Source organism: Haliotis cracherodii, unplaced genomic scaffold (genome assembly GCF_022045235.1).
Source record: "Haliotis cracherodii isolate W230 unplaced genomic scaffold, xgHalCrac1.p SCAF_2, whole genome shotgun sequence".
NCBI lineage: Eukaryota > Metazoa > Mollusca > Gastropoda > Lepetellida > Haliotidae > Haliotis > Haliotis cracherodii.
The window spans coordinates 45,441,139-45,466,734 of record NW_027266275.1 but is presented as its reverse complement, the minus strand read 5'-3'; the positions used below and the strand labels follow the sequence as shown (position 1 = coordinate 45,466,734).

Sequence of the window (25,596 nt, the reverse complement as noted above, 5' to 3'; positions counted from 1 at the left end):
CCGGAATGTTGGGCTACTGGGATAATTATCCCATTACATAAGAAAGGGGACGCCTCTGTTCCCGATAATTAAAGGGCTATAAGCCTCCTAATTATATCCTCAATTAAGTTTTTACATTTATTTCAAACAGAAGACTAGTGTAATGGGCTGCAATACTTGACAAAAAATCTGAATGTCAGTTAGGGTTCCGAAAAGGTTATTCAACTATTGATAACTGTTTTGTTTTAAATTCTATCATTCAGCGTTATCTTTCACGTAAAGCATTTGACTCTATTCAGCGTCATCTTCTATGGAAGCTTTTGTACAAACATGGTTTGAGTGCTAAAATGGGTAACATGTTACAATCCATCTACAGTAATGTAAAAGCTTGTGCTCATTCAAACAACAGAGTATCTGGTACATTTGATTGCTTCATGGGTGTGAGGCAAGGGTGTATGCTTAGTCCTTTTTAGTTTCAGTTTTTTATAAACGAATTGGTTACAGAAATGGAACAAAATTGTCGTTTTGGTGTTCAGTTACATCCTGAATTTATTCAGATTTTTCTGCTTCTATTTGCGGATGACCTTATTGTGTTTGGCAACAACTTACAAATGAAGTTAAATTTACTGAACCGCAAAAGGAACCTCACCCCAAGAAACATTGCATGAAAAGTTGTCATGTAAATATATGGGTAATTTTTGTCAAAGTTTCTAAAATTTAACATTACCTTGTCCAGAAAAATGAAATTTGATGATATAAAAACAAAGCAGATGACAATAAAACCGATCGCCCAAACGCATCACTTCAATGGCCATGGTAACCCGATGCACATGAGTTCCATGCAAATTGAAATGCACATGTGTTCCCCCAGTTCTTGCCCGCTAAAAATCCACCCAGATCAGATAACATTCATTCGTTATTGAATTGCTACTACATGCCAAGATTGACAAGAAATCAGCGACACCAAGCCCTTGGACGATTGCAAGCTGGACAAACCGCCCGGCATGTAGCCCATGCATTTCAAGTCCACGTAAGGACCATATACAGGCTTCAGCAACAGTACCAGACCACCAACACTACAGATGACCGACCACATAGTGGAAGACCAATGGACACCACACGACGTCAGATTGTGCGACAGCATCTTAAAGATTGCTTTCTTACTGCTGCGGAAATTGCTCGACAGACCATGGGGACACACCAGCGACACATTAGTGAGGACACCATGCGTCAACGATTGCCAATCAGACACCTCCACTGTTACAGGCCACACCGACGACCCATTCTGACACCATGTCATCGCCAGGACCGTCTTCAGTGGGCAACACAGCACCAGCATTGGCACCACCAGCAGTGGAGAAGAGTCCTCTTCTCAGACGAGAACCGTTACTGTATCTCAACAGCAGATGGCACAGAGAAAGTCTGGAGACGCCGTGAGAAACGTTATTTGGATGCTTGTGTTGTTGAGAGAGACTCGTGGGGTGGTCCGAGCATCATGGTGTGGGGTTGAATTGGTCTTGCACAGATGGTCGGCCCTGGGGTCTTCCAGAACATCGGTCCAGGGAGAGGCAATGGTGTCACAGCAGGATTGATAAAGTCTTTAGACCACACGCCATACCTCATTTGGCACGTCGCTGCAACCACGAGTTTCAGCATGATAACGCCCGTGCCCACACTGCAAGAGCAACAAGAGATTTCCTCCAGCAGAATGGCATCAGAACCATGCAGTGGCCTGCCCTCAGTCCTGATTTAAATCCCTTTGAGCACCTGTGGCACGAGATTCAAAGACGGCTGAATGACCAAGGCCAACAACTGCAGGTGAACTGCGTCAGGCATTCCTCAGAGTGTGGGCTCAAGTGCCTATGGTCTTCATCAATCGCCTCATCCATTCCATGTATTGACTTTGCACAGCAGTCATCAATGCACATGGCGGACACACGAGATACTGACTTGTGATGCCATTTTCTCAGAGACTAGTGTTGTGTTTCACTGTAAGAACATTTGACACATTAATTCCAACCTTGATGATCAGTTTTGCCAAGTTTCATTTTTTTAATGTTTCAAAGTATGTTTACAGTGTTTGGACAAATAAGATTTCTCACATATCTATCCATGGTGATGTTTCTTTTGCAGTTCAGTATATATGCCAAGGTAGGACACTTTACTACACTGCCAACGCAAGGAGATAACTTATATATATATAACTGATATATTCATACTCCTGACATCAACATGGTATCGATTGATGTGTATAGTGCCAGAACTGCTTTCGTTTATCCACCCGAGGGCACCTCGACAAGTGACGCTGCACAGTAAGTACTCGCCATTCGCATCTGGGACTGATGTTCATTTCAGACTGCTCATTTGCACTACTGCATTTGCTATGCACCTCTCTGCATCCCTCGCCCTACTCAATCATTTCGAAAAAATGAACTTTTATTGGTATTTGCCAAAAGAAAATAGCTCTGTCTGTGTATGATGTGACATCACTGCAATAGACTATGACCCAGTTTTGACAAATTACCATGCTTGGCTTGCACGTGAAAGGTGTCGTCTCATTGTCGACGTGCTGCCCGTGGGGGTTATCACACAGATCATGTTGTGTTCAAACGACATTGAAACAAACCTGGGACCTATCTCTCTAGAAGAAGTAAGAGAATGCTATGTTGTTGGAGCTACGCGACATCATGTCAGAATTAAGTTCACAAATTACAGTTCTAAAAACTGAAGTGAATGCAATCAGTTCTAAATGTGGTCAACTTGAGGTAACAGTAACACTAATCAGATCTGATATTCACGACTTGAAACATAATCATGACATTATGTGCACTGACATTGATGCTGTTACTGATAAAATTGAAACTGTCATAGAAAGTCTAAGCTTGATGACGTTATGGACTAACTGGAATCATTCAGCATACGTGACAATGTCATTCTTCATGGTGTTCTTGAAGCAGAAGGTGAGAAATCGATGGCTTGCAAGAAGACAGTGATGTCAATTTTTAATGAACACATAACGTTTGAAATGTGGCAATCATGTGACATTATCCATGCCCATCGCCTTGGAATAAAACGTCGAAATGCGGAGAAACCGCGCCGTATAATTGCCAAGCTTCTGATATCAGACGACAAGGTTCGAGCTCTGAAAGCTAGACCCATGCTTAAGGAAAACAGGTTTGGAAAAAGCGAATAACCTCGACTTCATCTCTTACCAAAGCAAATTCCAAATAGTGTATCTTGTAGCAACATTTGTATATGATATGTCAGACATTAATTGGTTAGATGGTTATAATGTCTTCTACAGCCCCGCAATTAAATTATCTGAGTATGGTCGACTCTCAGGAGGCGTGTGCATATGTATCCAACATTCAATTAGTAAGTTTTGCAGGTTAATAACATAAGAAATTGATAATTTTGTATGCATTAAAGTAGCAAAACAATTGGTCTCTGTTGACAGAAACATAAATTTGATATGTAGTTATATACACCGTGGGGTTCGCCAACGAAAGTAACTCTGAATGTAACATTGAACTGTTTGATCAGTTCTTATTAGAAAACCTTTTAGAAATAAGTGATTCTTACATTTGTGGTGATGTGAATGCACACACAGGTGAACAAAACAACCAACTTGCTAACTTCGATGATGTTTTTGATAAATACAACATTCCATTTAGTGAGGAGGAAGATCTACCTATTGATGATCGTAACTCCCATGACAGTGTGATACACAGATTTGGGCAGATATTGTTAGACATGTGTTATTCATTCCAGCTATTTATTGTTAACGGCAGGGTAAATGGAGACGCAGAAGGGGAATATACATATTGTGGTCACCAGGGCTGTAGTGTGAATGACTATTTTATATGTTCTCCGGATCTTTTTCAATACATAGACATGTTCAACATTTGTGATCGTATAGAGTCCGATCATTAGAATTGACATGTAAATTCCAAAACACGAACAACCAAAATGATAAGCCAACATCTGGTTGCTTCAAAGAAAAGATTGTTTGGAAAGAATCCCTTTGTGAAACGTTTTTGAACAGCCTGCAGGAAAGGATGGTGTCATGTAATCAACTACTTTTGAGTAAACTTGATTTTAACATAGATGGGGGCTATAGATTATTTCATCCATGTTATTCTGCAGATTGTTTGAGGAAAAGAATTAGAATTATGCAAGAGGAAAAGAACTAGAATTATGCGCTATCAACATACTAAGGCACCATTAAGCTACGAAAGTAAGATTGCTGGATGAGATGCTCAAAAAGCATTGAGAACATTTAGACGTAGACGTACTGACTCTCATCGAAACATCTACTGCAAAAAGAGAAATCACTTCAAATCCTGCTGTAGGAAATAAATCTGACTTGTGTAAATTTAGGCTAAAAAACTGAGTGATACTATCCATTCTCCCTCTAAGTTTTGGAAACAAATATGTTCATTAAAAAGCAGACAAATATAAAAGATAGTATCTCAAAGGCTGAGTGGCTAATACATTTTATGAAAGTGTTTTTCAAATGACAATGTTTTCAACACTGACAGTGAGGTGTTTGACAATATCATGGATGTTTCTCCTTCATGTTATAATGATGTTGACAAACTTATTTTAGAATCACCCATATCACGGGATGTAATTCTGGATGCTATAATACATCTAAAATGTGGAAAAGCTGCTGGTCCTGACCATATTGTGGTTGAAATGATAAAATGTTCCAATTTTAGATGATGCCTTTTCTTCATAAATGTTTCAATAGGATGTTTGACAGTGGTAATTTCCCCAGAAGCTATTATTCCAATTCACAAAAAAGGAGTTTTTAACAATCCAGACAATTTTAGGGGAATATCCTTAATGAGTATTCTTGGCAAGATTTTTGCATCAGTACTTAATTCCAGGATTACGAATTAGGCAAACATGCGAGATGAGATTACTGAAACTCAGGCTGGTTTTAGGAAAAAGTACTCAACGTCAGATCATATATTCACATTATATGCAGTAATCCAACAATGTTTATCATGTCGTAAACACAAAGTGTATGTAGCCTTTGTCGATTTTAAAAATTAAAGCTTTTGACTCTGTTGATCATTATAAACTATGGTACTGTTTAAGAACTACTGATCTTCAGGGGAAAATGTACTCTATATTAATAGCTATGTATTCAAATATCAAATTATGTGTACAATGTGGTGGCGATGTAACCGATTTCTTTGGCTGTCCTGTTGGCTTACGTTAAGGACGTATCTTGAGCCCGAAATTGTTCTAATTTTTTGTTAGTGAATTATATTATGAAATTATGGCTAAGGGTAAACATGGTATACAAATGTTCCCAAATGTAATAGAAATTTATATGCTTCTTTTTGCCGATGATGTTATTTTAGTATCAGATTCTGTTGTTGGACTACAAAAATAACTTAACATTTTAGAATGTTACACCAAAGAGTGGAAACAATCCGTCAACTATGATAAAACAAATATTGTCATTTTCCGATGAGGGGATCAGGTGACACTGAATGAAAGATGGTTTTTCGATGGTAAATGTGTTAATGTTCTGAGCCATTTATACATATCTTGGTGTAATGTTTACCCACACAGAACTTCAAGAAAAGTGTCTTGGACTTAATATCATGTGCAAAGAAGGCCTTAATCATTGTTATGTCTGTCTTGCAGAAAGTAGGAGCTTTTACTCCGAATATATTTTAAAAATTATATGATGCCCAAATCCATCCAATCCTGTTACATGGATCAGAAGTATGGGGATTTCAGCGATAGGATTGTCTCGAAAAGCTACATCTTTCAGCCTGTCAAAAATTCTTATCTGTTGGTCCATCAACACCCAATTGTATGGTCTAGGGCGAGTGTGGCAGATACCAGTTATACATCAACTCCCAAATTAGATGCTTGAAATACTGGTTTAATATTCTTGGAATGCATGAACGCCTAATCCCCTAACTTGCTTATAATATGCTTGTACATTTAGACAATATGGGCAAAGTAACAAGGGCATCATATATTTTTTCTCATGGCTACGGCTTTGTATGGTTAAACCAAAAGTTGATGATGTCAAAATCTTTTTAAAACAATTTTGTGAACAATCTATTAATATGTTTTACCAGGAATGGCATTCCACTCTAGAAAACAGTTCAAAGTATGACTTGTATAGAACTTTTAAGAGTCTTATTCAACAAGTAAAAATGCTACATTGACATCAAGAACCCACAACGTCCATTTATTCAATTTAGGCTCAGATTGTTAGATCTCAAACTGTTAAATATGAGTACATATCCAAATGTGTAAAACTACTTATTTGTAATTCTTTTTCTATATGGGCCCGAGGCCTTACATGCAATAAATATCTTTGACTTTGACAACAAGCCACAAGGAGACAGATTAAACCGGAATCATGGTCACCGGAGGATGACAAACCCTATGGGGTAGAAGCGGAGGGCTACAATTATCCACCCCCCATGGGAGATAACCAAGGCCACTCGGAGGTAGAGGTAGAGGGTTTTGAGGATATAGATAACTCACCCCAACGAGATTACACCAAAGGCTATACTTTTGTGAAACTAATTGAGAAACTTTATCACCTAATGCCTACTTTTTATCCACATGTGACAATTTTGGATGAGGATTTCTACAAGTTGGTGTGCAATCCCGACACGAATATTACGTTATCGACATCATGTTGCAAGGATCTGGCATCTGTCTCCAGATACTCTATGGATATCAAAACATATATAAATTGGTTTGTTGCCGGAATCAGACAGATCATTCCAACTTTACAACCATCCTATGTAGGATTTGCGCCGAAAACACGAATGACTATTAGGACAGATCAAGTCGGACTCATCCATAGCCTCCTTGACTCAATTGTCAGGATGCAGGAAGACTTACTCTCCTCCTAAGTCTTAAGTCTTGACTTCTACACAGCTACTGAGGCTACAATGACAACAACTTTTAGCCCAGATCAGATCAAGATCCGTATCAAACCTAACCAAGAAGTTCATGATGTCACAACCTATATCAGCGACCATACCATTCAATGGAAAGTTAAAGCATGACATGGATGAAGTTAAACAAGACACAGCAGAATGTTTCCAGACTTCAACTATAGACCTAGCAGCAAAAGACAGATGTCATCCCATTCACAAAAGCGACCTTGGGATAATAAGTCGTCTGCATCCAAACAGCCTCCTAAAAAGAAATTTGTCCCCTCCGGGAAGCATTCTTTCCAAGCGAGGTGGAACCCATGAAGATCTGGGGTAGAATAGGTCTTCTGCAACCCATGCTTGCTGTAATAGGCGACTATGCTTGTTGTAAGAGGTGACTAACAGGATCAGGTAGTCAGGCTCCCTGACTTGGTTGATGCATGTCATTGATCCCAATTGCATGGATCGATGCTCATGATATTAATCACTGGATTGTCTGGTCCAGACTTGATTATTTACAGACCACCGTCATATAGCTGGAATATTGCTGAGTGCAGTGTTAAACAACCAACTAACCATCCAATCCAACTGAGGCGGAGGTACGACAAGAAACAGTCTTCACAGGATTCTTTTTGCCAACCAGACTGCAAGAAATGGGGATATAATCGCTGTGGAAGATCAGGAGGCAGAGGGGAATGAAAGTTCTGACTTCCTTACCACCGCCTCCGACATTATAGACCCTTTTAACCTGATTATGTCTATGGATTGCGATTTAAGCCTACCGTCTTTCAACATAATGCCGACTTTGGGCCCAATGGGAGGGCGTCTTCTGTCAGACGCCGAAAATTGGAAGCAAGTTACGCCCGACCACTGAATTCTAGACGTTGTGGCAGACTGATACAAGCTACACTTCAGGAAACATCTAAACCTGAACACATGCCGTGGGCTGAAGATTTCACCTGACCGGAGCCAACAACACCAAAGGCAATTACTCCCCAGTCTTTTTAGTCCCGAAGAAAATTAAACCGAGATAAGGATGATCATAGATCTTAAGACCCTCAACAAGAGATCTCTGGTGCCTTCGCCAAAATATCAGATGGAGTCCAAAGAGAAATTGAGGAAAAGAGACTGGCTTATCAGCCTAGACCTAACAGATGCATATCTTCATGTCCCGATACACCCATCATCTCAGAAATTTCTATGCTTTGCAGTCAATTGTGGGCTGTAGAAGACATCATAACCATCTAACCAATTAATATCTGACATATCATATACAAATGTTGCTACAAGATACACTATTTGGAATTTGCTTTGGTAAGAGATGAAGTCGAGGTCATCCGCTTTTTCCATGCCCGTTTTCCTTAAGCATGGGTCTAGCTTTCAGAGCTCGAACCTTGTCGTCTGATATCAGAAGTTTGGCAATTATACGGCATGGCATTTCGACATTTTATTTTAAGGCGATGAGCATGGATAATGTCACATGATTGCCACATTTCAAACGTTATGTGTTCATTAAAAATTGATATCACCGTTTCCTTGCAAGCCATCGATATCTCACCTTCTGCTTCAAGAACAACATGGAGAATGACATTATCACGTCTGCTACACATTGAGAACTGATTGCGTTCACTTCAGTTTTTAGAGCTGTAATTTGTGAACTTAATTCTGACTTGATGTTGCGTAGCTCCAACAAGATAGCATCATGTAAATTATATATTTTTGTTTGTGCAGCTAATAACAGTTATCACTTATCCATTCATGCACTCTTATTTCTTATCATTTATAATTATCACAATCCTGTTTCCAGTACCCTTTTCCACTTTTAGTAGTTACCACTTATTTACCTACCTACACAGCATGCGCATGCTAATCGGTCTGTTTTGCTATTTAAAGACTTGATCACATGACCTCTGCCTTGTTCAACTTTGTCCTGTCACCTTTGTTTTTAACTCTCATTATGTCACTTTGAATCCCGGCTCCATCAATCTAATTTCAAGCCATCCAGGACAGTTACATATCCATTTCAAAGCGAAGTGTCGAAGAAACGTTCTTCCATGACTACAAGACGGAATACACGTTCTAATCCTCATAGGGGCGGTCGGGTAGCCTAGTGGTTAAAGCGTTCGCTCGTCACGCCGAAGATCCGGGTTCGATTCCCGACATGGGTACAATGTGTGAAGCCCATTTCTGGTGTCCCCCGCCGTGATATTGCTGGAATATTGCTAAAAGCGGCGTAAAACCAAACTCACTCACTCACTCACTCAAATCCTCATACACGATTCCTCATTACAATGTCGTCGAAAGTGGAAGGGTCAATGTTGTTGACTTGGTCTCCGGAACGCAGACTTCCAACCCATATTTGACAGCCACACAACTACGGGCGTCTTTATCGGACATGGGATTCCAGCATCTTGGAGTAAGAGGACGATGATGCAGCTCTATACAGTAAATCAGAGTGCAACACGAGAGAGGTCACGACCCAGATCCAGGCAGCCATCGGACAGTTTACCTCTCGCTTCAATATCGGATCAGTCCCCAGCCCACGTTTCTTTACGCCCAAGGAACATCAGTCTGATGAATTAGCAACAGTATCAGCTGAAAATTCCGATGCTATCAGATTTGTTGATTTTCACGACACCACACTCACTGACGGCAATTCAGTCCTGCACAATGAGCAGCTTCCGCCTTCTTCTTCCGTTGATCTGATTGGCATCCGGCGAGAGTTACAGGAACTAAAAGACGGTCGTCAAGGATAAACAATGTGATGCCACACATCAAGACAACACCATGCAGCCTGCAACAGTTCGACAGCCAGTGTCATCTAACTCTTTGCCGCATATTGACACTGTCGCACCAGCCATCGTGAAACGCATTCAAGCAGGTAAATACGTGAACTTACCACTTCTTCTACTTCCTAACCAAACATCAGGGGAATACCGTACTGACAGACATTCCAACTGAAGGATGATCACAGGCTTAACAAGTCACTCACTCTGCCCGAATTCCTAGATGCGTTTCGCATATATAAACAGATCTTTTGTGCAGGTAATCAAGAGAGGTCAGACGACTTAGACAATCATCAAAGAAATGTGATGTACTTAGCAAAACACTATGGTTGTACTGTATTTCATGATTACCATAAAATGCTGGCTTCAAGGATTGCTGCATATGCCGAAATGGGAACACCAGTTCGTTGGGGTGAGAAAGATTCTGATTTATGGAGTCTGTGTACGTCTGGTCTTAGAGCTAGAGCTTGTGCTGTATACCACAGCGTGACACATGCCACAGACATGTGCCCAAGTGTAGCAAGTAGCCCCACCAACATAAATCAGCGCCATCACCAATACAGCCAGCAGGACTTCCAACAGCATTCTCCTCTTCGTCAACTGACATCAGGGGTCGACAAAGAATCAGAATCCAAGGAAAGAACTGTGCAATAACTTTAATGACCAGGGTTGTCAGAGGTCAAATTGCTATTATGTCCATGCCTGCCTAACTTGTCAGGATAAATGCCACGGCAAGCACGAGTGTCCAAACCTTCGGGGAAAGAAGAACGACAAGAAACAATGACTCTCCTCAGATGGTGCCATCAACACACCAATAAATGTGCCTGCACTGGAGAATGAACTTTCCCTACATCCCGACAGAAACTTTGTGCAATATTTGATCAATGGATTGTATACAGGTTTGATCCTTTAGTTACTCCAGTGCCTGTTACTTCCCTAGAATGTCCTAACAATCTAAGTGCTAGAAACGATGTTTTGGCAGTGTCCGAACTCATTCAACAAGAACTCACTCAGGGTTATGTTGTTGGTCCGTACAAGGAGCCGCCTTTCAGCTCTTACCAAGTGAACCCTCTTGGCTTGGCCATCGGGAAATACAGCAAAAAGAAACGTTTAATACTTGACCTGTCAGCCCCTCATGACAAGGACGAGACACCAAGCATCAATAAGGTCATTGACAAAGAGTCCTGATCCCTTACATACGTCACTATCGATCAGGCTATTACAAGAATTAAGACTGTTGGTCAAGGTGCTAGCATGTGCAAGGCTGAAATTACTGATGCGTTTAAACAGATCCAAGTGCATCCTAACTTCTGGCGATATTTTGGCTTCAAATGGAACGAATCCTATTATTTCTACAAAAGGTTGGCATTTGGATGCCGGTCTAGTCCTGCCATCTAGGATACATTATCTCAAGCACTTGTTTGGATTTTCACCACAAACTACAATGTGTCTTTCATGCTACACTTACTTGATGACTTCTTGACCGTGGATTTACCAACTTACCCTGCTCAAACCACCATGGACACACTTCTGCAGGTTTTCAAGAGGCTGGACATTCCGCTAGTAGCCCACAAGACAGTAGGTCCCTTGACACGCATTGAATACCTTGGTATTGTGTTAGATTCGGTTTCCATGTCAGCTCACCTTCCCCCAGATTAACTCCACAGAATTAGTGATATGCTATTGTCTTTCTCTGCGAGAAAAAAGTGTACCAAATAAGAACTGTTATCCCTCTTGCGTCACTTACACTATGCTTGACGCATTATCGTTCCCGGACGTTCGTTTGTTTCCTACTTGATCCTACTGTCAACGTCGGTCAAGAAACTACACTATCGGATCACATTGTCTCAACAGTGTTGCATAGACCTCACCATGTGGGAAACGTTTCTACGGCAATGAAATGGCATTTCTTTTTTCGACAAGGATAGCATCACGGCAGCCCCAGATCTTAAACTATACACTGATGCTGCTGCATCAGTGGGTTTTGGTGCCTTCTTCCAAAGGATCCTGGTTTGCTGAGCCATGGACTATGGTTATTCTGCATGGACCCAAGCAGACTCGCTCCATAGCTTTTCTGGAGTTATACCCCATTGTCGCAGCAACAGTTTTATGGGGTCATCAATGGAAAACTAAACGCATTCTCTTCCTGTGTGACAATCAGACTACTGTGCATGTAATTGATAAGGGATGTTCTAAATGCCCGCAGATAATGTCACTAATGCGCACACTTACTTGTCACTCCACAAAAGGTAACTTTATTGTTAAAGCTAAACATGTACCTGGGAAAACAAATGACATTGCTGAAGCTCTTTCCCGCTTTCAGATGAAGAAATTCTGTTCCTTGGCTCCAACAGCGGATCTACAAGCAGCCAAGTGCCCTCCCAGCTCTCAAGTGATGTGGCCTTAGCAAGTCATCTTCGCAGCTTGTGGTGTGCAGCAGTCGGGCAACGCATACGTATCACTTACGCAACAGGATTTCAGTGTTATGTGAGTTTCCTCATAAAATTTGGTCTCTTTGTGGGACTAGTGAATACTTTCCACCAGTTAATGAAGGCCTCCTACAATATTTCCTGGCATATTGTTTCGGAAATCTAAAGCTCACCCATAGTACCATCAAAACCTATCTCGCCAGAATAAGGTTTACGTTCCTGGAAGCTGGTATCCAAACTATTCGATCACATCAACCTTGGATCTCTCATAAGACTACAAACCTTATTAAGAGGATACAAATGACTGGACAGGACAGGACAGGAGACAGGACAGGAGAACTACGCTACCAATTATGTATGATGTGCTCTGTACAATCGTCGAGTGTTTACGGTCCGGCATCCTCGGACCCTACAATGACATGGTAATGGAAACTATGTGTATTACAGCCTTCTTTGGTTACCTCAGATGTGGAGAAATTACTTTCAATGGTGCGTTTGACTCAAACATTAATCTGTGTATTAAGGACATTATATTTGACAACTTTAAACAGTGCTAAAAGCTTCCAAGACAGATCCTTTCCGTCAAGGAGTGACTATTTCCCTGTATGCTACCTCCAAGTGGTTGTGTCCATTTATATGTCTGAAACGTCTCGTCACTATCAGGTGTCAGTGTATGGCGAGTATACATGACCCACTTTTCGTTGACGGTGCATTCATTCCAATTACACGAACTGTTTTCTTGTCTTGACTCAACATCACCCTTCGCCGAGCAGGCCTGTGTCCCGACAAGTATTCAGGTCATTCCTTCCGCATCGGAGCTGCAACTACAGCGGCCCAATCCCGCATTGAAGACCACCTGATCAAGACCCTCGGCAGATGGCAGTCAGACTGTTTCACTAGGTATATACATACGCCAGATCTCATGGTCTGTCATGCCCAGCAAGCAATGTGCAGTTAGCATTGTGTGTGAGATGCAATCTTCAGCCCAGGACAATGCACAATACCTATTTACCGTGACCCAGTGTGTTCTATTACAGACTAGTTGCATGTGGCTGTACCATTCTACAGCACAGTGTGTTCAGACAATAATTGGACTGTACCTATTTTTTATTAACTATACTAGCCACATAAAGAAACTGTGCACGGAGAAAATATATTCTGGATTGAAATACAACACAGCAAGAACAAAATGATGCAGACGCTGTAGCAGCTGAATGATCGGACCATAAGAAAATGTCAACGGGACCTGAACGACATCTGTTACGATGACGTCAGAAGATCAAAATGGAGTAGGGGGTCAAACGACAAAGTCACAAAGTCAATAACGGGTATGACCACCCTGTGCGTGAATCACAGCAGTGCATCGGTGACGCATGGAGTCAACCAAATGGGCATGGAAGGCCTGGAGAATGGCCTGCCATATTCTCCTCAAATCCGGTGCCAAGTCACGCCGACGCTGTAGCAGCTGAATGATCGGACCATAAGAAAATGTCAACGGGACCTGAACGACATCTGTTACGATGACGTCAGAAGATCAAAATGGAGTAGGGGGTCAAACGACAAAGTCACAAAGTCAATAACGGGTATGACCACCCTGTGCGTGAATCACAGCAGTGCATCGGTGACGCATGGAGTCAACCAAATGGGCATGGAAGGCCTGGAGAATGGCCTGCCATATTCTCCTCAAATCCGGTGCCAAGTCACGCCGACGGCGCTCCATTTCATCCCACACTTGCTCTATTTGGGAGAGATCTGGGGAAATTGCAGGCCATGGCAGTAACATGACATTGTTATGGTGAAGGAAATCCATTGCGACCCTAGCCGTGTGAGGACGAGCGTTGTCCTGTTGAAATGTCAATCCCGGGCCATGACGTTGCAGGAAAGGAATGACCGCAGGCCTCAGAATCTGATCTCTGTAGCCAACAGCGGTGAGATTGCCCTGAACAACCACCAAAGGGGTTCGGTGCCGTGCTGTTATCCCACCCCAAATCATCACAGAGCCACCTCCAAAACGATTCCTCTCCACAATACAGTTGCGTGCATAACGTTCTCCCAAACGCCGGTAGACACGTTGGCGCCCGTCACTGTGGGAAATGTTGAACCTCGACATTTCTCCACCATATTCGAGGTTGGCGAACATGATTTCGACACCATCTTAGATGGTTGACTTGATGATGGTGTGTCAGGATGGAACATATGGCAGGGCGTCGTTGTCGAATCCCGTACTGACGTAAACGATTCCTGACAGTGTTGGGATGGATACGGCGCAGTCCAGGAATTGTCTGGGACGTCGTTACTGCCATTTGGAACCTGTGTCGGAGATGTGTAACTCGAATCCATCTGTCCTGTCTTGGCGTCGTTACTTGGGGACGTCCTAAACGTGGGTGGTCGGCAACGTCATTTATGTTCTGATAACGCCTCACCAATGCCGATATCGTGTTACGATGGCATTGGAAATGTGTTGCCACCTGTTGTTGCCTCATTCCCGCTCGGATCATTCCAATGGCTTCATGACGCTGTGCAGCTGTCTATCTTGGCATGATTTGCTTGTGAAATGCTTGTGTCTGCGCCTGAGAAGTTTTGAATTTTTGAATGACCACAGATCATGCTTTCCAAAGTGACAGCGAATTTTGAGTTGCACATGCTGTGTACAGCTGCACAGGATGCACGTGCAGTAACACATTGCACGTCCATAGGCCCCCATCAATGACATCATATCGCATGGCACGTGCATGAGCGTTTGAATGTCTCCAATAATTGCTGTGTTCAAACCTATCTTTCATATATGGATGGTATGCCCTTATATCTATATTTTCTCCGTGCACAGCTTCTTTATGTGGCTAGTATATGTTCTACATGTGTTAAGTTGACATTTCCATACCCACAGTATGGTGTCATATTCCTGAGTGTTTTGCCTTCAACATATTCATGGGACCTAAAACACTTGGCCGAACCATTCTATGGTACAGTTAGTACAGACATTTGACAAATTATACACACAAATGCTGTCTCTCAATGTGTTATAGACATGAGATTATTTGTGACATTTGACAATTTTGCCATCTTCTTAGGACGTACAGTGCCTTACGGTACAGCTTTACTTCTTTTTCCTGTATATTTAAATGTTTCTAGGTTTGTGGGGTGAGCTAGACAGCATCTACAACAATTACGCCAAACACTTAGGAAGAATTGACTGCCCTTCCACAAGGTGTCATCTGTAGGCTTCTTGTTTCCATGGACAGATGTCATGCAGTCATCCAGGCCACAGTACTAGCCTTTACAACTGATGTGCTTGAGATTGTGACATAACCTGCACATGCAAAGGTTCTGTGTTTTACCCTCTTATCTTTCAAACACACACGTCCATGGTATTATTTTTCAAAGCTAAATAGAAGTCACATTGTGAATCTCTTGAAAACATTATGAATCTCTTGAAAATCACATATGCAATTGTGTGAAATCATATCACTGTACAACATCGATAGAATGATAGAATGTCACCGTACTTTGAGAATAGATGGAAATATGCACTGCTTGCAAGTTTTCTGTGAGATGAAAGTTTTATCTAATGTGGTAAAATATTTTTCAAAGTTCAATACTATTAATCATACTTATATGCAAATAGTTGAGACAGTGAATGGTTTACTGCTTTGTCTCTGTGGTGAAGTGTGAATTCAGTGTGGTAGTTTTTGAATTTCACCGCATCCTTAAAAGGAACTTTGAAGAAAGGAATCATGAAGAAAATTGGAAAAGATGCACATAAACACTGCTAAGCCAAGCCAAAAATATTGGATGGACAGGAAGGGATTTGCATTATATACTAGCAGAAAAAAGTAGCTGTGCTTTATATAAAATGGTATAAATGTTGTTGAAAATAACAACGTAATATTTTGTCATTCATCTGATCAATGTTTTATCATAACAAATTCATCAACAAAACCCATACCTGGTAACAAGAGACAGAGCGACATACACTAAAAGAGGGGTTGTGTAACAACTTAGTTGATAATGTCAATATCGAGTATGAACATATTCACTGCCTCTCCTGCATTGATACAGGAGAGGCAGTGGCGGTGCATTGAAGACACCAGTTGATTGAAAACTGCCTGGGGGATGTTCTAAATATCAACCAAAGATTGGGCCAACTGTGCTAGCATTACCGGCAGCTTCTGGTCCTGTCATAGGCATCATTAGATCTCATCCCAGACATGTACAATGGGTGGAGAGGTCTGGAAAAACAGCAAAGTCATGCTACCTCAAAAAGTCTGTTACAGCAACGTAGCAATGTGTGGGCAGGCATTATCCTGCTGCAATATAACATTATGTCCCTGCATTTGCACAAAGGGTACAATATGATATCAAACGATGTCATCCCGGTAGCATATGCCACTCAATGATAAGTTGTGTTCTCCCTTCAGTTGTGATGTCTTCTTACGCCATTACACTTCCACCCCCAAAACATTCTCCTGGATGCCTGTGGACCCTTGCATTCATGTTAAACTGTGACATGGTATCTCACAGGGCTAGCACTATAAAATCTGCATTAGTCAGGACTAGTACAAGTAGCCACCACACACAAACATGTGCATGGACATCACTATATAACAATAATCTTGGACGCAAGGTTAAACCCTATTCCATCTCTCCTCATCAGCAAGTCATTTCTTGTAAATTGAATATGCCATTTCCCATTATAGGGGTGACAGGTTGTACAAATAGTGTAATAAATGCTAAACGAATATATTTCTCCAACAAATTTTATAAATCAACTTTCTGCTATTTATTTTACTTGTGTAAGTCTTATTCGTTAGTTAGCAATTACCCCCAGTAAATAATACAAATTCAAAATAAATGCCTCTCCACCACTTACTTGGATGAGGCAGAATTTGACCTACGTCACGGTTACTCACAATGCGTTACTGTCAGTGTGTGCCAATGTTATTTCCACTATCTGTGCCTCTGACAAGGTATACAAAGCAAGATGACAACCCTGATCTAGACGTTTTTAAGGCTGCAGACAAGCCGACATTTTACAATTTCAAGATTTCACAGTATTCGACGCCAGAGTATGAAAGAATGTGACACTTGTGGTCCAGAAACAGTGGTTCATGTTCGATTTGCTTAAGCCCCCGTTACACTATCAAAAGCTTTTATCAAAAACTTGGTCAAAGAAAACTTTGACCAAGTTTTCTTGGTCCAAGTTGGGCTGTTTACACTTATCAAAGGCCGTCAAAGTTTTGGTGGGAATTATCTTGCCAAGGTGGATGCTACTGACGAAGAATTGTTTGCTGTTGTCATATGTATTTTATTTATTGCCATGTTGAGAAGGTGGCATCTGGGTAGGCAAAGGCATATTTGTTCCCGAGAAGGACTGCTCGTTGTTGAAACAAATCAATTAATTCTTCCAACATCTCGTTAGTCCAAAATAGTTGACTCATTTTGACTTGACTCTATGCACTTCCGGTTGAAAAGGGGTAACCGGGATATGTTCCTTGCAGTCTGATTGGCTAAATTAAATCAATGTCATCAAACTTTGATCAAAGTTTGACGAGAAATATGATCGGTTTCTATTCCATCAAAGTTTGACAAAGTTTTTGATGGCATGTTACACTATCAAAAACTTGGTAAAAATGGACTTTAACCAAGTTTTTGATAGTGTAACGGGGGCTTTAAATGTGCATGTTCTGAAATAAATTTCATCAAGTTTGATAAGTGTGGGATTAAGCACGTCCAAGGGTTTTTATTTTATTCAATACCCGCACCAAGGATAAGGGTTTTAAATATCTTAAAAACTCTTAGGGAAGTGTTTTATCCAACCGAAAAAAGAAACTTAAATAAAATTTATCAACATTTATTTATTACAAACATACTTTCCATAAACCTGAGGAAACGGGCGTAAATATCTGCTGCTGGAATTGTATTTTAGTCAGCGCCTACCCTCACTGGGCTACAGAAATGAATGTTGTGTATTCGATCTTTGGGAGTAAATAGAAAACATTTGTCATTTGATTTTACATATCATTACATTGTGTTCAAATGCAACATAAATTTCTAGCAAGGAACATTCATATGTTACAATCTAAATGGAAGTTGTATTAATAAAATACCCGGGATATTACAAGATATTATATAGCAAAGGTGCTTAGGATAGCATATAAAATCCCTGGGATATTAAAACTTCTCTATTTATGAGATTTTACCTCACTGGAGAACAATAGGATGACGTCACTGGAGGTTTAAAAGTTATGATCAAGTGCCTGTGCTGCGATTTTAGTGATGTCAGGATATTGTTTTTGTGGCCTTTCGAAGGGAGGAGTGTTTTCTGATGGACTTTCAAAACCCTTCCTGCCAAATCCCTACGGTACTGGTTGATGGAGATGGTAATGAATATTGATCACAGATAGGTTTGATAACAACATGTCATGAAAAAAAAAAAATTTAACACTTTTTTATAATGTTATACTTTACTTTCATTGTCGTTTGTGTCAATGAGGAGATTGCCTGTTCCGAGTCTGTTCGCCATCGAACATGTCCCTGACAGTTTTAGAAACATTATCATATATATGCACAAGATATGCCTTGGTTAAGTCTTGTAATCTCAGTATCAAGCAGTCAGGGTTAGGGCCTAGAACATTATATCGTCACCAAAAACATCCCATGTCAAACCAATCTCATTAAAATCAGATCTTAGTTCTCGCTATTGCTGAACAAAGATCTGAGGATATCCTATTACGGGTCACATCAGAACGACCTTTCATCCGACCAATCAAAGCGTCGCTTGCCAGATTATGCAAGTGACAGCTGGAATGTGTTTTCTAATCATGCAACAGCGAAAATGTTAACACGGGGTATTCCGAACGACAGTTACGGCCTGTACGTCTGATTCCGTCAAAATTATGGTCTATCTCTTGCATCTTAACATTTGAACGGAGGAGGCGTTGCACAGTACATGGGAAGCATTTCCATACAATCTCAACCATATATTAGACATTCCAGAATGTTCGTGTGTTCAGTTTTCAAAATTTAATTGAAACTGTGTCAACATATTTTTCAAGCGTACTCTGAAATGGAAGTTGCCTGGTTGAAATGAGTGCCGTAAAACTTGAGAAAGCTGCTTTCTAATGATGTCAACTTCTTGTTAGTCATTTCAGTGGTCGGTCAAATTTCGCGAAAGGTTGTTCTGACGTGACCCGTAATGGGATGTCCCCAGATCTTTTTTTGGGGATAGCGAGAACTAAGATCTGATTTTAATGAGATTGATATCAAACTATCATATTTCCTCTATGAGACACTGGGTCATCTATTAATTTCACGAGAGCCATTTACGAAGAATGTTTGTATTCGAGACCCAGCCTCTAATAGAGAAATATTGATATGTACGCAATTCTTATCGGTGATTGGCATCCATTTTTTTTTTTATCAATAGGTAGGTGATCAATATATATTGTAGTGTGAGAAATTTTTTTGTTGACGACGTACAGAGGTGGTTCTGTGGTTCTTGGATATCCCTGCCAACACAACCATCCTTACTCCTCCACATGGTAGACGTTGAGCACGTTGACATCAGCAAATCTCTCCTTGACGACAATAAACACAAGCACTGCCATCATTGAACTGGAGCGAAAAGTGTGACTCATCTGTGAACATTGTCTCTGCCAACTGACCACAGTCCCGCCAGATATGATGGTCAAGTAGCCCTTTTATTGTTAAATGTGGCATGCATTGAATGACACTCATGCTAAACACATGCAAGTGGTACATGAGATGGCACAATGAGTTTTGCAAGGCGGTTTGTCAGTTTAGTCTGACATAGTTCATGCTTCAAATCCATGAAAAGAAAAAAAGTCTAAAGGGTAGTGCTATGATTACATGTCCCATAATAATGTGATGTCTGTCGTCCAAATGATAACCCAAAGGGTGATATTCTGACCCTATCTGGCTTAAAAAGACATACTTACAAGAATTATCAGAAAACTTCCTTTAACCCTAAACTTCTTTTGAATGTTATATATGAGTGTACTGCAGATTGACTTTGCCATCAGCTATGGGAACATAACTCCCAAGAGACAGTTAACACTGTAACTGATCTTTTTTATGCCTTACTTTCGGTAAGCAATTAAGTCCTCACATGCTATGCTGATATCAAGACTTAAAATCCTTCTCTTTTTTTGCCATTGTACTAATTGGGGATACCATTAACTGAAACATGATCTGTGGGGTCAAGGTTTTTTTTCCATGACACATGTGTTTACCACAATGTGTGCAACCCATCAAGCACATCGAATGTCCTGTACATTCACAACTCATCTTGTGTCTTTGGGCAGTAGAATGAGTGAGTATGGTTTCACGCCGCTTTTAGCAATATTCCAGCAATATCACGGCAGGGGACACCAGAAATGGGCTTCACACATTGTACCCATGTGGAGTAGAGTATGATGTTGTTGAACTATTTTTGACATAATTATCTTGTATTTATTTTTTGCAGATGATCATCATATATGACCCGATGACACAACTGATGTCAATACATCCATTTTCATACCAACAGATGTCAAATGTTGACTACTGGTGTAATGCCAGTGATTTAACCCTCAGACAGGTTGGTGAAATATTTTGTTGGTAAAGCATAAACCTAACTATTATGATCATGAATTGGTGGAAATTAGGTGACAAGGGTGCTGCAGATAACAGGAAATATGAAGAGATACTTGTGTGCTATTAAGTGCAAGTCTGTGACTGCAAGTGCGAGGTGAATATTAGTATGTGTAAGGACATTTTGGCAGCTGCAAATCAAATTCTGAAGATGGCAGTGTAAGAATATGAACCAGAACCAAAGTTATTATAGTTGTGGAATTGTTTGCAAAATTTTACACTCATTGACCACATAAGATACAATGTGAATATGTGTTCTTCATTACAGACTACTGTACAAAGAATTCTACATGTCTGTACCTGTCCTGTTGAGTCAAGGAAATAGAATGTAATAAAAACAAAACAGTAAGCCTTCTCTGAATCATAACACATGTGAATAGAATTAACTTTTAGGCAAACCTTCAGATCTATTTAATAAAAACATCTTAAAACGTGTTAAATAGTTACACAAAGTACATATTTACACCAAAAAAATGTGGATTTCATTGTTATCTAAAATGACACAAACAACTACCCTGATTCCACCAGCACTGTCTATGCATATCATTATTCAGGCTTTAGGCCAAGCTGTACTGTCACAGTAGAGAGAGACACATCGTTTTCCTTTGTTTACAGTGCATTATATACATGACACCCTTGGTGTGTCCCTCACCCCAAATCGGGCAAGTTTCTCTACCTCAGGTGCATTTGACATCTCATTCTGCGACAATTCAAGCTCATCTTTCCACTCTCATGGCGCAGACGTCCCGCTGGGGCCTGTGATTTGCATGGTATGAGCACAGTATGCGCAGTCGAGCAAAGACTTTTGTCCCTATCCTGCCACAGACTGAGGTCTTCCATCTTCCCAGAGCTCATTTCACTCCTCCTCTAAGATGACCCCGCTTTGACCAGTCCTGTGGTAGAGGACTGAACCAGGGACAACAGTACTGACGCTCTTGTACTGCATGACTGGGACTGTCTACCCCCTGTCATTCAGGTGACACCCACCTCGGTAGATAGGAGAATACAGCAGTTTGGGTCCAACTGGGGCATCTTGGGCCATCAATTTGTCACCTCCTTCCTGGGTTAATGAGGGTTAATGAAACCGCAGCCCCTACCCATGCACCATCATTCATGGCTTTTCACCAATGTTCTCCATGCTGAAGAAGGGCTCAACAAAAGTCTGCATGATATACAATATGCATGTCTTCAACTTGCTGTACCTGGAACATCCGCCACATTTCCACAGTCAACTCCAAAATTTTCCACACCATCAGTTTACAAGATGCCTATCTGCATGGGTCCATACATCTGTTACACCTCAAGTACCTCAGGTTTTACTTCCTCCACTTGAGGGAGATCAGATTCAAAGCACACCTGGACGATTGTTTACAGAAACAGAAAGGATGTACTCGGACCGCAGCTGTACTTCACTTTGTGCCTTCTGCACTGTCTGGGCAGGCTAGTCTATGAGGCAAAGTCCAACTTGATTCCATCCCAAATCCTAACACCTGATGTCCATTAGGGCAGTCATTCTCCCACTGCTTGCTTTGTGTCAACACCACTCTTCTCACTATTGGCAGGAGCTTCTCACTTCTCACTTTTGCACAGGTACTCATGATGCACAGTCACCTCCAACTTCAACCATTCCAGATGTACATCCCTCAACAGCAGTCCAACATCACTTCCTCTTCCACTGCAATCACACCCATTCCTTGCCTGGTTGCTGACGAATGTCTGCATCAGCATCTCCAACACAACGTTTACTGTCACACACGACCTATTAGAGGATGCCTCTCATCAGGGCAGGTGTATCCATCTTCGAAATGTGTATGCAGCTTAAATTTGGTGAGATCACAACCTCATCTGTGATAACAGCAATCTTAGTTTGAGCTTGTTATCTTTCGATATTTCACTCAATGTAGCTCCTTCCTTCCTCATGATCAAGATAGACAATACCACAGTGGTATAGCAGATCAACCACCGGGGATCCCATTCTGCCTCTTTCATCTTGTTGACACGTTCCAGGACACAGTTTCAGCGCATCACATTCCAATGCCATCAGCGTCTTAGCAATGTCTTAGATGCCTCTTGTCCCTTATCCTTGTCACAGACATAAGTTGTTTCACATCATTTGGCAGTGCCTGAGTTCATCCACTGGCTTGGACACACAATGAGATTTCCATACCATGGGAGGGTCTGGACGTCTACACATGCCCTCCGGCAGCACTTCTAACTCTCAACCTAGGAAAGATTCACTACAACTGACTTGGTTTACCACCCTGCTAGACACTCCTGTTTTCCGACTTCTCAGAGTGGCAAAGCATCCTTCTTCACCCTCACACCCCTGATGAATTTTGTCTACACGTCTGGTATGTATCAGAAATCCCTGAGGATTGTTCAGCATTTGTTTCCTGAGCAGTCTCGTTTGCTCATCCATCTTCTACGAGACAACTTTATGATGATAAGTGGACTTTGTTCGAAAAAAAATGGGCCAACCACTACATCTCTCCTTCACTGCCTGCTTGGTCTTAACAGTTTGCTGATTTCCTCAACTATCTATCAACATGCATACTCTTCACCTCAGGGGTAGTACTTTTGACACCTATTTGGCATCAACTGTGCTGGCTCTCAATTGTGACACTAAAGTTTCAACCATTCTAGAGCTCTGCCTACTTCGAACTCGAAGATTGGAAGTAGAAATTTTGTCTTCCTGGGAATTGAAAATTGTCCTTTGCGATATCAACATGGCTTCCATACGAACCTATGAAGAACATTACTCATAAAATATTTTTTTAGCCACTGTGGCCCGTGTACGTGAAATCCGGGCACTGAATTTCACAAGCATCATGATGCTGCGCACCTTGGTCTCAGATGAGTCTTCATCGTCAAAAATCCTCTTCAAGGTCAACCGGATTGAATGTTTATCATTCGTCTGATTTCATTGACCATCTGATGGGAAGATCAGCAGGAACGGACACACTGCCCTGTCAGGGCTCTTCATTTATCAATGCTCCGATGGAACTTCAGGATTTGCAAATCATGTGTACAGTCAACTGAGCACCAACAGATGTTTGCTAAACCTTTCATGTTGTTAATCAAGCTGCTCTAGTAATTTGATGCACTTCATGAGGTAAGACCTGTAATAAAACTCTATAGATCTTGATTGTCGATCAGATCATCTTGACCGGGTACCATTTTGTTTGAAACAAATGCTCGTAATATCAGAGATGGAATCTGATTGGTCCATAATTAAGGGACATAACTCGAAATAGCCACAGGTGGCACTACAATCAAGCCACAAAATTCCAGCCTAGTTCAGCAAGGGTGGAAAGTGGATTTGTAACTCCCTTGTCTCGGGAAGATGGCGAGTCACTACCACTGAGATGTATTCATCGAACACATTGCTGGTATTCACCAGTTTTGACCCTTGATACTGGCTTGTATTTTCTACATTTTAATAACAAAAATTATATACAAAGAGGATAAATTATATTGATAAAGCTGGGTTGAAGACGTAAAATAAATTTCCCCAAGACCACAGAACTAGCTAATTGAAAACCTTACTTGCCCTTGTCCCCAATTTTTTTTTTTTTGTAATACTTTTTTTATTCAGGGTTCAGGACACATTGTACATGATATAGTGCATATTAATACATTGACTGTTTGCACGTCATTTGTAATGTGAGATTGATATTACTAGCGATAATAAATGATTTAATACATAATATATATGTATCACATGATGGAGTCCCCTTTTTTTTATCATAAAAACAACAGTCATTCACACTTCTCATACAAACACCATTTACACGCTTTCACACAGGGACGCCACAAGCACTCTCATACACACACACACACACACACATGCATTATATTCTCAAAGAGAGATCTCAAATCTCAAGTCAGTGGTTCCAATTGAATGATACGGAAATGTAGACACTAACACATGGCCATACCATAATATAGGCATGAACACATACATATATATACACACACATACATACACATGAACACATACATATACATATCCTAAAATTCAAAAAGGTTATGGTACATCATCCAGTCTTTGTTAAATTCCAAACCTCTGTTTGTGGACAAAAAACGTCTTTTCTCTATCTTATAGCGAAGTTTGAGTTCATTCTTTAAAAACTGTATATTTGGTAGTATATTTTTAACTCTACATCTGTAGATAAAGTATTTTGTGAACAGGATGATAAAATCAAACACTTTATCAGTAATAAGATTTTTTTTAAAGCCAAAAATAATAAATTCTGCTGAAAGATTTAGAATGTGAATGTGTCCACATTTGTCATTTATCCAGCTCATAAACTGTTTCCAAAAATTCTGTACAATATCACACTCCCACAAGAGATGGACGATCGTCTCTCTTTCATCACTGCAAAAAGTACATCGATCACTGTCAACATTCTTGATATAAAATAGAAAAGAGTTGGTTGTAAGTATCCTATGAGTTATCCTGAACTGAAACCACCGAAGCTTTGTATCTTTGGTTATTTTGAAAGGTTTTATAAAAATGGATTTCCAGTTTAATTCACCAAAATTAAATTCCCATTTCTGTCTGGCTTTCCAACTAACCAAAGGTCCCAAAAGTGTGTAGTAGGCATGTTTGGAAACTTTCTTTAATGAGAAAAGTTTAGTCAATAATAAACTGTAATCTAAAGGATTAATGGTGTTCTCCATTTTTATGTTTGCCTTCTTAATATAGTTTGAAACTGCAGAAACTATACTATTAAACTGCATGATTGGCAATGTGAACTCATGTTTTCTACAAAAGTAATTGTATGACAAAAAACAACCATTTATATCTAATAAATCGCAAAT

The 25,596-nt window shown here is 40.7% G+C and overlaps 1 protein-coding gene and 1 pseudogene across 3 annotated transcripts in view; both read left to right on the top strand.

The window, feature by feature from the left end:
- The window catches only part of LOC139468148 (protein N-terminal asparagine amidohydrolase-like), a 638,951-nt gene that overhangs the window by 573,180 nt on the left and 40,175 nt on the right, over window positions 1–25,596 (top strand). For all 3 annotated transcript variants that reach the window (XM_071249923.1, XM_071249922.1, XM_071249924.1), the window contains one exon: window positions 20,606–20,719. In XM_071249923.1, coding sequence (XP_071106024.1) covers window positions 20,606–20,719 — 114 coding nt within the window. The remainder of the gene's footprint in view (window positions 1–20,605; window positions 20,720–25,596) is intronic.
- On the top strand, window positions 12,474–13,078 carry LOC139468998 (uncharacterized; annotated as a pseudogene).